Source organism: Colossoma macropomum, unplaced genomic scaffold, assembly GCF_904425465.1.
Source record: "Colossoma macropomum unplaced genomic scaffold, Colossoma_macropomum, whole genome shotgun sequence".
Lineage (NCBI taxonomy): Eukaryota > Metazoa > Chordata > Actinopteri > Characiformes > Serrasalmidae > Colossoma > Colossoma macropomum.
This window is the reverse complement of record NW_023494791.1, coordinates 9871591-9883671: the sequence shown is the minus strand read 5'-3', so window position 1 is coordinate 9883671 and position 12081 is coordinate 9871591. Positions and strand designations below refer to the sequence as shown.

The window sequence follows — 12081 nt, the reverse complement described above, 5'->3', positions numbered from 1 at the left end:
AAGAAGCCAACACCTCAGGGCACACACAAACACGGATGTTCACAGTACACAAACAGACACTCACGTACACACACACAAACACCCAGATAAAAACAGAGAGGCAGAGCCATGAGAAGCGGGGGCGTTGTGTAAGCCAAGAAGAGGTTGGGAAATCGCGTTAGTGAAGTGTGAAACCACAGAAAAGGGCCGAAATGGAAAGCAGCTTGAGTTTCCTATTATGCCTTTTAATGTCTGGGTGCTGGTGTGCTCAGACCTGGCCTGTTTCCAGCCCTGCAGGCCCACATTACACCCACCCTCCCTCCTAAGGGATGAATAGCGGCTCTGACATCAGAGCCCCGTACGGGCGAGAGATGGGCCGTCCCAGCGCATTACCCAGAGAAAAGCTTGTGTCACTCCTGATCAGTTTCCTTGAATCAGCACTAATAGTGTACAATCAACAGCTTTCTGCATTCCCTCGGTGTCCACTCAAACCCCCATCACTTGGGTTGTAGAAGGAAAGATGATATGCTTTCTCTGGGCCACAGTACTTTCCCAGCATGCTTTAGTGGGGGAGGGTACGTTGTGGCCGTTAAGGGTGTCGCTTTGCCCTCCTCCAGCAGTTTTTGATTGGCACGTCCCGGTGAATGCTGGCTGAAGATGGTGAAGGGAAGCCAGAAAGCAAAACAAACATGCAGTGAATCACTCTCACGTTGCCACAGAGAAGGCTTTGAAGCATGAACAACTGGAGTCATTAAAGTAAAGGCTTCACAGGGGTTTGACCACTGCTCTAGAGGAGTGTTAATATTATCCACCCACACACATCCACACACTTCTGTATTCGAATTCTTTCGCTTTCCGTTTTTCCTTCTGTGCTGTCTTTGTACTCTGCGCCTTTTCTGGAATCATCGTCCATGCGGGCCTGCATTATGGCCAGCCTCAAAGTGCTCTGTGTTTTTCCTCCGTGCACGCGTGGTCATTGTTTTGATTCTCTGGACGACGGAGGCAGGAACACACACTGTGTATGGAGAATGAATCTCGAAACTCTGCTTTCCATCTTCTGTCCTGGCTGTTCACACATTTAGGGCAGCCTGCAACTGCATACCCACTGCATGGCTAATATATTGGAATGGAAAAATATTAAACTAAACTCAGCAGAACATCTGTATGTACATCTGTGCTGTCTGTGGGTGCAGAGTCAATTTTAAAACCTCTCAGAGCAGAGGTGTTCAGTTTAGTCCTTCATTAATGACCTCTCTCTAGTTTTATATTCTAACATCCAGAATATTCAATAGGATATCACGATCAGGTTTTGATATTGAGTATCTGCTCTGCTAGTCCAGTCTGATTTTTATATTTTTGCATGCAAGTCAGCCAGAGCATGTTTTAAGTACATTAAAAGGCCCGGACTCTCGTTTTATTTGTCCCCTTGAGGTTTGTACAACATTTATGTGATTTAATGTACCATAACTGGCCATGATTAATTTTTATATGACCATTTTTCAACCTTTCTTTATCTTGTAGAATCAAACAGGCTGTTTTCATTCATGCGCCTTTAAGACTGATGTATGTAAATTTCCCTTTTATCTGATTGGCTGTCCTTTGTGTCTTATTCAAAAAGCAGGATGAAACACTCCATATAACTTCAGTGTGAATGGGCAGGTGGGGCTTAACTGCTATAGGTGGAATAGGCATACATAAGTAAATGTGTTTTTGTGACCTCTAAGTTTCTCTCTCTCTCTCTCTCTCTCTCTCTCTCTCTCTCTCATATATATATATATATATATATATATATAATATATATATATATATATATATATTCTGTATAGACTGGGATGTTTTAGAAATTTAACAATGTTTACATCATCAAAATCTTTTATATCAAAAAAGTCATATGGTAAAAACAATCCAGTTTATGTAAAATATGCTCATGTACCAATTACTATAAAATGCTATAGTGAAATCATACATGTATTTAATATATATAAAGGGTGAAATGCTCTGAACAGATTTATTTATTTATTCATGGAGGAGACTGTTTTATGGTATTGTGAATACACTAGTTTCATGTTACAAATTTGTCTAACTTGTGCAATAGCCTAGTAGCCTATTTATTTTCCAGACTTTGAATCCACTCTCACTGCCAAGTATGCAATAGCTGTGCACTCACGTTTTATGTGCAGCTATTTTAACCATGTTTTGATGCCAACACTGGCATTATAGACGTTAGGTGTCTGTTGGACTGTTTTCATTTACCACTTGAAAATAGTTTCATGCTGCACAGATTTAAACTGTTAAAGGGGAATTCCACTAATCTTTCTGTATGATTTGATCAGTAAGTTGTTAACAAAGTCACTTAAGAGTGCTTTGATATGAAATGCTCAGTTGTAGAGAATCTTATCAAATCAGAATTATTCACAGTAGTAGTGACAGGAACCAGACATCCAAAGAGTTTAATGCCTCTCCACAAAGTACCTCACAAAGTTATCACATGTAATGGTTATGTATATGCTGCCTGATGCCTAAGACATTGTTTTATGATATTTGTAAAACAAGCATATGATTTTATGATATACATACATACACACACACACACACACACACACACACACACACGTGTATATATATAGGCCAAAAGCTTGTTCTACAAAGGTCAGGCATCAGGCAGCATATTCATAACCATTTCATGTGATAACGTGACAGCTTTCTGTGAGGTAGTTTGTAGAGAGACACTAAACTCTTTGGAGTTTGCTATCACATATAAAAACTCAGTAGATGCATGTGGGCTCATTGGTTATTTGGGATAGCAAATAAAATGGCTATATTTGACTTGTAGACATCACAACCCTTGGTTCCTATCACCATCACTGTAAAGAAATTAGTATCAAAAAAAATAAAAAAACATTTCTGAGCTATAATAGAAGTAGCTAAGCATAAAAGTAGATTGGGCTTAATAAAGCCTATATTAATCTGGAAATATGCCATGATCAATTCTGTAACCCATCATTCAGATTGGATTTAGGCAGCACTTATAATTGAGCAAAAGCACTCTGATATAGAATTAATGTAGAAAAATGTGGCCTTAGTTTCCAGGTGATGCTTTGTATATTTGAGCAGTATGTTTAGAGACAGTAAAGTTAAGCAACTGACCTCCGTCCCTCATCCCTTATGACAAGCCCTTCTGTTTATGCCCCTACCCCCAGGTGTTGTCACAGGACCTGTTTCTCCCCCTGTTGCTCTGGAGATGGGGGTGGGCCTTTTGTGCCAGCTGTTCCAGGTGTGGGGCCAGGTGGCTGTGGGCATAATAACCTTGACCGAGTGGCTGCTGGGAGATGATGAGGCAGAGCTGGGCAGTGAAGAGACACCTGACTTGGTAAGGATGCTGTGGTAGTGCATGCTATTGGTTTTTCACTATATAATGCTATATAATTAACAATGAAAGCTTATGACCATCAATTACTGTTAGGCAAACTGCATGCCTAAAAATCATCACAAAGTATAACTGTAAACTGTATGACATATTGTTACCTACAAAAGTGAACATGAAAGGCTTTGCCTGCACTTCTGTTTAATTTTATAGATAACAGTGTGTCATACACTATCAGAAACTACATCAGCAAGTCTGTTTGAGATTACTTAACACGTTTTGAGATGAGTTGTGATGATTTAGGCTTGCAGTTTGCACAATATGGTGGTCATTAGTTTCACTTACTTGGTAGCAACATACACCTCATAGGTCCATAGAAACAAGCTCACTTTAGGCATCTAACATCTTGGATGACCAATGACACTTTAAATTATGTGTAAAATTATGTGAATTTGGTTGAACTAATGCTTTAATTCTGCCCCCTCTACCTTGTACAGGATGAAGAGTTCCTTTTTGAGAAGGGAGACCTGAACCTGTGGGTGGAGCCTCTGCAGTGGGCGCAGCTATTGCACACACACCTGTGTGCCCTCTCCACAGTGCCAAGCGCACCTGCTGTCTGGCCAGCAGAACTGGCCCGCCTGTCCACCATAGCAGACGCCAACGCACAGTCTGCTGGACGGGCGCTGTCAGCCCTCCCTGCACTGCCCCAGTTCTCCGCCACCATAGAGCACGCTAAACTAACTGTGCTGAAAGAACGGGCCACGTTAGCTCAGAACGTGCTCGCTGCATTGAAGCAAATGGACTGTAGCTAGAGTTTTCATCCCTCTCTCTGTCATAGTTAACAAATTCTAGTAACAGAAATAAGACAATTTACTGAAATACAAATGGAAAGAACAGTCAGGGCATTTTAGAGGAGCTCACAGGGACACAAGGACCTTTTGGCTAGTGACCGCATTTCCGGTTTAATGTTCCGGCCAAGAGCAGCTGATGTCAGGCAAATCCATTTTCTCTGTGACTGCGTACAAATATTATGATTATTTTATAATTTCCTCCCTGTCTTTGAAGGAGTTTTATTTCTTCAAGACCAGCCCGGATCAGGACTGTAAACATTGTTTTAGCATATTATGAATTCATTTTAAATGCCTGGTGAATTGCGTGCTTTGTTAAAAAGTGGAATTATGTGCAGGCATGATGCCACAAACTGTTTTTCATCAAAATAAAAAGACTAGTTTTATTACATTCATTTGCCTGGGGGCTGACTCGTACACATTTATATGGGAGCGCGTGTCCGAGTGAGTGAGTTCGCATGTCCGCCATGAAGATGAGAATCGTCTTTATGAAACATCTCTACTTTCTTCTGTCGCGCTAAAAGTCTGAGAATGGGGTTAGCAGCTGCACCACAAAAATCTGAACTCGACCAAGGCCAACTCTATTTTCCACCCCTGTGTTTTTACCACGCTTTCACACGTTGGTGTGGTTTCTGTCTTGTACAGAGTGTTGTATATTTTATTTTATTTTATTTTTTGCCCTGATGCACACTTTAGCCCAGTTCCTAGAAAAAGGCAGCTCAGCCCATCTGTGGGCTTGTTATGCAATCATGGAGCATCAGACTAGTGGCTGTTTGGTCTGTAGACAGCAGGGTCGCCTTCAGGCCCGTAGTTGTAATGTTCTTTATTACTGTAAAGTGATGTAATGTTTTGGAACGGTCCAGCAGAGCTGACCCCTTTCCACCCAGTGGTGGGGCAGTGTGGGGATAAAACAAAGTCACTGTCAGTTTTTGACGCCCTTGACTTTGTGCACAGTGCAGTCAGAGCCACAGACTAACATGTGTGTTACTTAAGTTGACTTTAGTGCAATATAGAGGAAAATTATATGCAGATAGCTTGTGGGAACCAAAAAAGAAGAAAAAAAAACATGCTCTGTACTTTTAAAGGGCTCATATCCTGTATTATTTATGTATTTTATTATTTTCCCTGAGGTCAACTTTATAGCATTTATGTGGTTCTATATACCAGAAACAGAGTTAATTTTTATTTTACCATCTTATTTTATCTTTTGGAATAACACAGGCTGTTTTTATTTCTGTCCCTGTAAAGTTGGTTCATATAAATAAGCTTTACTCTGATTGCACAACAGGCTCATACAAAAAGCAATCCAGGTTGAATCACTCTAACTTCAGTATGATTGTGCAGGGGTACACTGTGGTAGGACAGATACAGTGGGGTCCAAAAGTCAGAGACCATATTGAAATTTTAATTTTAATTGAATTTTTTTTCATTTAAACCTAGAAATAAACAACAGAATTTTTTGTAACATTAAGAAATTTTAAACCAATAAGCATTATGATAATCCAAATGAAGATATATTCAAGATCCTGCGCTGTTCCTAGATCACTACTCAAATTGAAGCAAATTTGTATAATTGACCATGTTCAGGCCTTTGTACGAAAAGGTAGAAAGCAAGCAAAGTTTATTTATATAGCGCTTTTTACAACAGGTGTTGTCACAGAGCAGCTCTACAAGGAAATCAGCATTACAGAAAGAAATCCGAGTCCAAGCCCCCATGAGCAAGCCAGAGGCGACAGTGGCAAGGAAAAACTCCCTAAGAGAGACAGGAAGAAACCTTGAGAGGAACCAAGACTCAGAAGGGGAACCCATCCTCCTCTGGTCGACACCGGATAGTAAAACATTGTTAGTATAAAGAAAAGGTGAGATTTTTGTAGTCTTATTCCTTTAATTGAAGCTTGTGTTTAGACAACTCTCTGGTGGATCTAGTCATCGGAGGCTTTTGCACGAACCTGTGAAGTCCGAGCCAGCTTGAGCGCACAATGTCATTAAAGCAAAGGATGCCAGGTGCCTAATTCAAGCAGATAGGTAGGTTTAAAAGACTGAGCTCCTGGGCACAAATAAATTTTGAATATTTTAAGTATTCATGTAATATTTCAAGGACTACTACAAGCGCCTGTATTTTACTGATGAAGTTTTTGCATAATTTATAAACAATGGCTAGTTTGTGAAATAGCACAACATTAATTTAAAAATTTCTCTGGCCCACAGATTTGTTGAGATTTTTTTAATATGGCCCTTTTACTGGAGTTTGACACCCCTTCTTTAAAGTGTGAAAAATTGAGTTTCACATGATATGTGCGCCTTTGAACTTCCCATCTTGGGCAGTAGGTGGCGCCCAAGGCGCTTTGTTTTTAAACAGAACCCCTGTGCACCCATAGGGGGCAGTATTGGATCGGTTTAATCTGAGAAAGAGAAACAAATTCCTTCACATGATCTTTTGTTTTTTTGTCCTGCGCCTGGAGGAACAGCGCGCATTTCGGGGATATGACTGTCGGAGCGCAGACCAGGACAGCGGCCAGTGGGTTTTTTGGGGGGTTTTCTACATTCATATTAGTACGATTTTGGACCTGAACCAGTCGATTTCAAAGGCAACAGCAACGTTATAGTCTACCGAGTGAAATACAACGGCTAATGTTCTTCAGCGTTTTCATTATTACTTCAGACGTTGGTCGTTTGGCAGGAATCGAAAGTGTTGGACGTGGTTTGGTGTCTTCAACGCAGATTCATTTACCAGAGAGGAAGTCAAATCTGGGTCACTGAAGCATATCACGGCACACTAGACCACTTGTTGCTTTTCTCTCTTTGGTGGGACCTCTGATAAGAGTACAATTCTGACACATTTGTACCAGAGCCAGATCAGCACGTTTTACTCTCATCCAGCCTCCCCTCCATTCGCATTTAACGTGCAGAGCATAGTGTCTCTCTTTACTGACGGGAAAAGACTTAAGGTCGTACTTTTCTACGCACAGCAACACTTTTTACCATAAAAATACAGTTACGCTGGATTTTTAAAAGCTGTTTGTACAAACTAGACTATACTAACTTCACAACAGGAAGAACCGCACACTTTGAAGAGCGCTGTGCAGTTAAAAGAGCCGTGTTTGAGCACATGTGTAAACCGTAGCTTCTGGGTTTTGCTAATATCCCCTGTCAGTCCGAAGCGCTGCTCTGAGGAGTCACGAACTGTTGGGAGGGGCTCGATAGAATCAGCCAATCAGCTCCGACGCCAGGCCTGCCTTTAAGCGAACGGCCGGGGCGTCGAATTCAAACCCCGCCCCCTCAACAGAAGCACCGCCCCCTCGGCCCTCTCTGCTCGGTATATGTTGGAGGGGAGCGAGCGGCGGACTGTTCTGGCTCGGCAGAGAGACGGAGGGACACGAGCAGCGCCTCAAAACACACAGCTCAGCTCTAGTGGGAGACCACATCTGGAATTACTTTTTAAGATCTCCGTCTCTCGGACCCCCATCACTAAAAAGCAGTCGTGGCAAACTAAGAATTTAAAGGAAAAGAAAAGCTGCGCGCCAGGATCCTGGTTGGTCCTCCAATGAAAGATCAACTGCAGCTCACCAGTCCAGAAGTAGCAATGTCGGCCACCATCCTGTCCGCCTTCTACGAGATCGACATGCTCTACAAGGCGGTGAGTGTTCGGTTTGCTTTAGAAAGTGGCTTTTTGCTGTTAACCTTGCACGTAGTGGATGTGAGGTAGAGTGAACTTACTTTAACTGTGGAAGCGGCGGTGCTGCTGCTGCTGCTAGCACTAAGTTTGCAGGCACCACCAAAACTTTAGCTCACAACTTTTGCTGCAGGCTAGCGCTAGCATGCGCTTTCCTAACTGTCACTAAATGACTGTAACTCCTGGAAGACGCGTTAACAGAGCGCTCTGTGGTGTTTTCAGCGTTTAACTCTCTCTCTATGTCTCTCTCTCTCTCTCTCTCTCTATGTCTCTCTCTCTCTCCCCACAGCAAGAGAAGAATCTCAACATGAACGCGCTTCACTTTAACAGCATGCTGGACAAGAAGGCGGTGGGCGCCCCAGTGTCCAGCTCGGTCAGCGGCAACAGCTGCTCGTTCGCTCCGGGATATTTCCGCCGCAACTCGGCCGGCAGCGCGGACTCGCCAAACAACGGCAACAAGTACTCGGCGTGCTCGTACAAGGACAACAGCTGCAGCAGCGCCGCCACCACCGCCATGCTGAACAAGGAGAACAGCAGCAGGTACCGCGAGCGCGCCTTCAGCGAGGGCGGGGAGCGCGCGCAGGCGCAGCAGCCGCAGCAGGCGCAACAGAAGGCGGCGTCGCAGATCAACTCGACCCGCTACAAGACGGAGCTGTGCCGGCCCTTCGAGGAGAACGGCGCGTGCAAGTACGGCGAGAAGTGCCAGTTCGCGCACGGCTACCACGAGCTGCGCAGCCTCACGCGCCACCCCAAGTACAAGACGGAGCCGTGCCGCACCTTCCACACCATCGGCTTCTGCCCGTACGGCCCGCGGTGCCACTTCATCCACAACGCGGACGAGCGCAGGCCGGCGCCGGCCAGCAGCGCGACCGAGGCTAAATGCTCCTCCTCCAGCGGCTACGGTGCTCGCGACGCGCCTCCCGTCGGTGTGTCCGCCTTCCGGGACAGACCCAAACTGCACCACAGCCTCAGCTTCTCGGGCTTCTCCACGCCGCACGGTCTGGATTCGCCGCTCCTGGACACAAGCCCCACGTCCCGCACGCCCCCGCCCCCTTCGTCCGGCCTCTACGAGGACGCGCTGGCGCAGGGCGCCTTCCCCTTCGCCACCGGCCAAGAGATAAAGGCCCTGCTGGCTCCTCTGGCCGTGCACACGGCCGCCGCCAACTACGCCTCGTACTACGGCAGCTTCCAGCCCCCCATGGGCGGACCCCCCTCGCCTCCTTACAACCTGAGCCACCTGCAGGCGCTGCAGCGCCTGTCGGAGTCGCCGGTGTTCGACTCCCCGCCCAGCCCGCCGGACTCCATCTCCGACCGGGACAGCTTCGCCAGCGGCTCGCTCAGCTCCTCCGGAAGCCTCAGCGGCTCCGAGTCGCCCAGTCTGGACGCTGGGCGACGTTTGCCAATCTTCAGCAGGCTGTCGATTTCTGATGATTAAACGTTTTGAGGGTTGTTGTTGTTTTTTTGGGCTTTTTTCTACAAAATGTGGGATTTTCTTGCTTTCTTTAACGGACTGGAGGAGCTGAGATTCCAGCAGCAGCAGGCAGCAGTGTCTCCTCCATGACGTACGAGAGTTTAACAGACTTCAGCATCCAGGGAGATGGATTGTCACACCCTTGACATGGCATTAGTTTTTGTTTGTTTTTGTTTTTCTTTCTTTCTCGTTTCTGCTTGAACTGATAGCTATGAAAGTAGATATCAACAGAAGGCATTCCATCGGTGACTCAGAGCTGCGTTGTGGCAGCCGTGTGCTTAGAAGACCGTCACTTTTCCGCAGACACGTTTTTTGCTCGTGCACAAAGACTTCTCTTCCTTTGAACGTGAAAGACAGAGCGGTTTCAGATTTTCCTCCATCCTACCAAGAATATGCCTTGACGAGTATCAGTTTGCAAAGTAGCTCCATGTATGCGCTTCTGAAAGCTTAAAAACAACAAAAAACTTTCCATTCCAAAAGTTTAACCAGTTTCACAGCGCCACCCAGTGGTTCGGTTGGTTAGTGTAGTTTGTTGCTTAGTTAAAGCACTCTTGTTCGGTTTGTTGGGAAATCACTGCTGATGGTTGAATATATATTTTTTTAGCTGTTTTGAGTGATCACATAGCAGTACATAACTGGCTATGAACTATTTAACTTATTTATTATCTTTGTGAAAAAAGTATAGGCTACATTTTGGTAATTGTCCATACTGTATTTATCAAGTATGTTGAAGCAATAGATCTATATTCTTTTATTATGTTTAAATTATGATCGCCATTATTAATCTACATAAGTGGAGTGTATGTTCTTTTCACAGTAATATATTTTTTTTGTTTGGTCTCCTTTTGTAACTTCACTTCGTTATTTTATTGTAAATGAGTAAAAAAAAAATCTTAATTTAAGAGATTGTATGTGATATTTATTTCATAAAATTTGTTTCCTTGTTTACGTTCATTAAAAAAAAACAATGAGTGATTGCCGTTTGTCAATGTTGCTTGTGGAAGACCTTTTTTTCTGGGGAGAACCCCTAGATGTGTCCCTTTTTTCTTTTTTTTAAAGAATGTATAAACTGTGTGGTTGTTAAGACCGTCCAAACCATTAGTAGGTGTGGTGTGTGTGTTTTAAATTTTACAGTCAGTAACAAAGATCCCAAGTAAGTAAATTAACCAAAAAGTATTGTTTTTCTGTTTTTTTTTGTTTGTGTTTTCTCACTTTTCCTAAAAATGCACAGAGTCAGGTCAGGACTCCTACCATGTGCTTTGAGAATGTAGCAATCAAGTGCCCCAGTATTATTATTGTGTAGTGCCTAAAGGGGTCCACCATCTTACATGCCTTACAATTAACCAAATAAAGTATTTTCATACATGCTATTGTTTTACACAAGAGGATTGAATGAATGTAGGTTTTGAATTTTTTTTTAACTTTTTTGGAAGGTTGTCACCACTTATGAAAAGAGGGCTTGGAGCAACCAACGAAGCTTTTTCTATTATTATTATTATTATTATTATTATTATTATTATTATTATTTGGATTTTTTTTTAAAAAAAACTCCCCATTCCTGTAGACTATAGTTGGACTTTTTTGTTCTCTTGGTTGCCTTCGATATGGTCCATTCTGTTCTGGACTTGCTGGATGGGGAAGAGGTTGAATATGTTTTTGTTTTGTACATAGTAGGTACACGGGATGGGCACTATGTACTTTTCTTGACTACTTTTATCAGAAGTAAAGCTTTTTGAATGTAACTTAAAAAAAAACGGACAAAAAAGACGACGAGTTGTAACATACTTGTTTCTGGGGAGTCAGTTCACTACAGTTTTGCGTGTGAGACTGTTAACTTTGTACTGTACATTTTTGTTTTTTTGTAGTTCTCCCAATAAAATTATTTTGGAAAAAAAGCAGTGCTGGAATGTGCTCCATGTGGTTGTCATTGAAAGACTGGAGCGGTCTTGCAAGTCATACTTCTTCAGCTAGTTATTTATGAGCTCAGAAAATGCAGACACTCACCAACACAGCACCGTTCTGCTGGAAAGCAACAGGAGCAACATATTTCCTTAATAGTCTTTCTATGTTTCTCAATCCCTCACTTTCTCATAGCCAGCAGGGCTTTCGGCAGCAGTTCACTGTGGTTTTGATGGCCTGTGGGGAAGATCATGGGTTTAACGCCCATTCACAAAGCTTCCATCACTGCAGACTTAAAGAGGCTGCCACTGGGGATATGGAGAGTTCATCTGAGTGTAGGATCAAAACCTGTTTTTCCACAACAACGTATCAGATTACCAACATGATTGACGATGGCTTAAATGCTCATGGACACCCATAACTTAAAATGAAAGGTTTCGAGATGCTATCTTTGCCAAAATCAGAAATACACGTCACATTCACCTCCTGATATTTTGAATCCTCTGTGAGCCATAAAATTAGCCCATATTCTCCACCAATCTTTGAGATGGGATGGTTTAAACTTAATCTTAAAACCATTTCGCTGTTGTCAGAAGGAAACCTTGTATCTCCAAAATGGTAGCTTTACAGGAGAAGGAAAAAACCTACTTTACTTTTAATGTAAGTCAATGGAACCAGACTTCTTTCCAAGTCATTTTGGGCCGTTTCTTTTGGTCCATTCATCATAAAATTTACACACAATGTAAAGGGCAACGGGCATTTTCAATTTGTGTAAAAAACTGAAATGGAGATACGAGGTTTTCTTCCGACAGCATTAATATATGAGGCCACAGATCTAATAGAGTTC

The 12081-nt window shown here is 43.1% G+C and overlaps 2 protein-coding genes across 2 annotated transcripts in view; both read left to right on the top strand.

The window, feature by feature from the left end:
• The window catches only part of thada (THADA armadillo repeat containing), a 108637-nt gene extending 103439 nt beyond the window's left edge, over positions 1-5198 (top strand). The window contains exons 37-38 of the mRNA XM_036573810.1: positions 3180-3349; positions 3841-5198. Coding sequence (XP_036429703.1) covers positions 3180-3349; positions 3841-4155 — 485 coding nt within the window. The 3' untranslated portion in view covers positions 4156-5198. The remainder of the gene's footprint in view (positions 1-3179; positions 3350-3840) is intronic.
• A 1992-nt stretch (positions 5199-7190) lies between these two features.
• LOC118810214 (mRNA decay activator protein ZFP36L2-A-like) lies at positions 7191-10446 on the top strand. The gene is made up of 2 exons (XM_036573809.1): positions 7191-7828; positions 8154-10446. Exons 1-2 carry the CDS (start codon positions 7736-7738, stop codon positions 9297-9299), a joined length of 1239 nt encoding a protein of 412 aa, XP_036429702.1. The 5' UTR covers positions 7191-7735; the 3' UTR covers positions 9300-10446.
• Positions 10447-12081: the final 1635 nt, after the last annotated feature.

Coding starts and splice junctions, on each gene's coding strand:
- LOC118810214 (XM_036573809.1), top strand. CDS start 7,736: ATGAAAGATCAACTGCAGCTCACCAGTCCAGAAGTAGCAATGTCGGCC. Junction 7,829..8,153: donor TCGACATGCTCTACAAGGCG/GTGAGTGTTCGG, acceptor CTCTCCCCACAG/CAAGAGAAGAATCTCAACAT.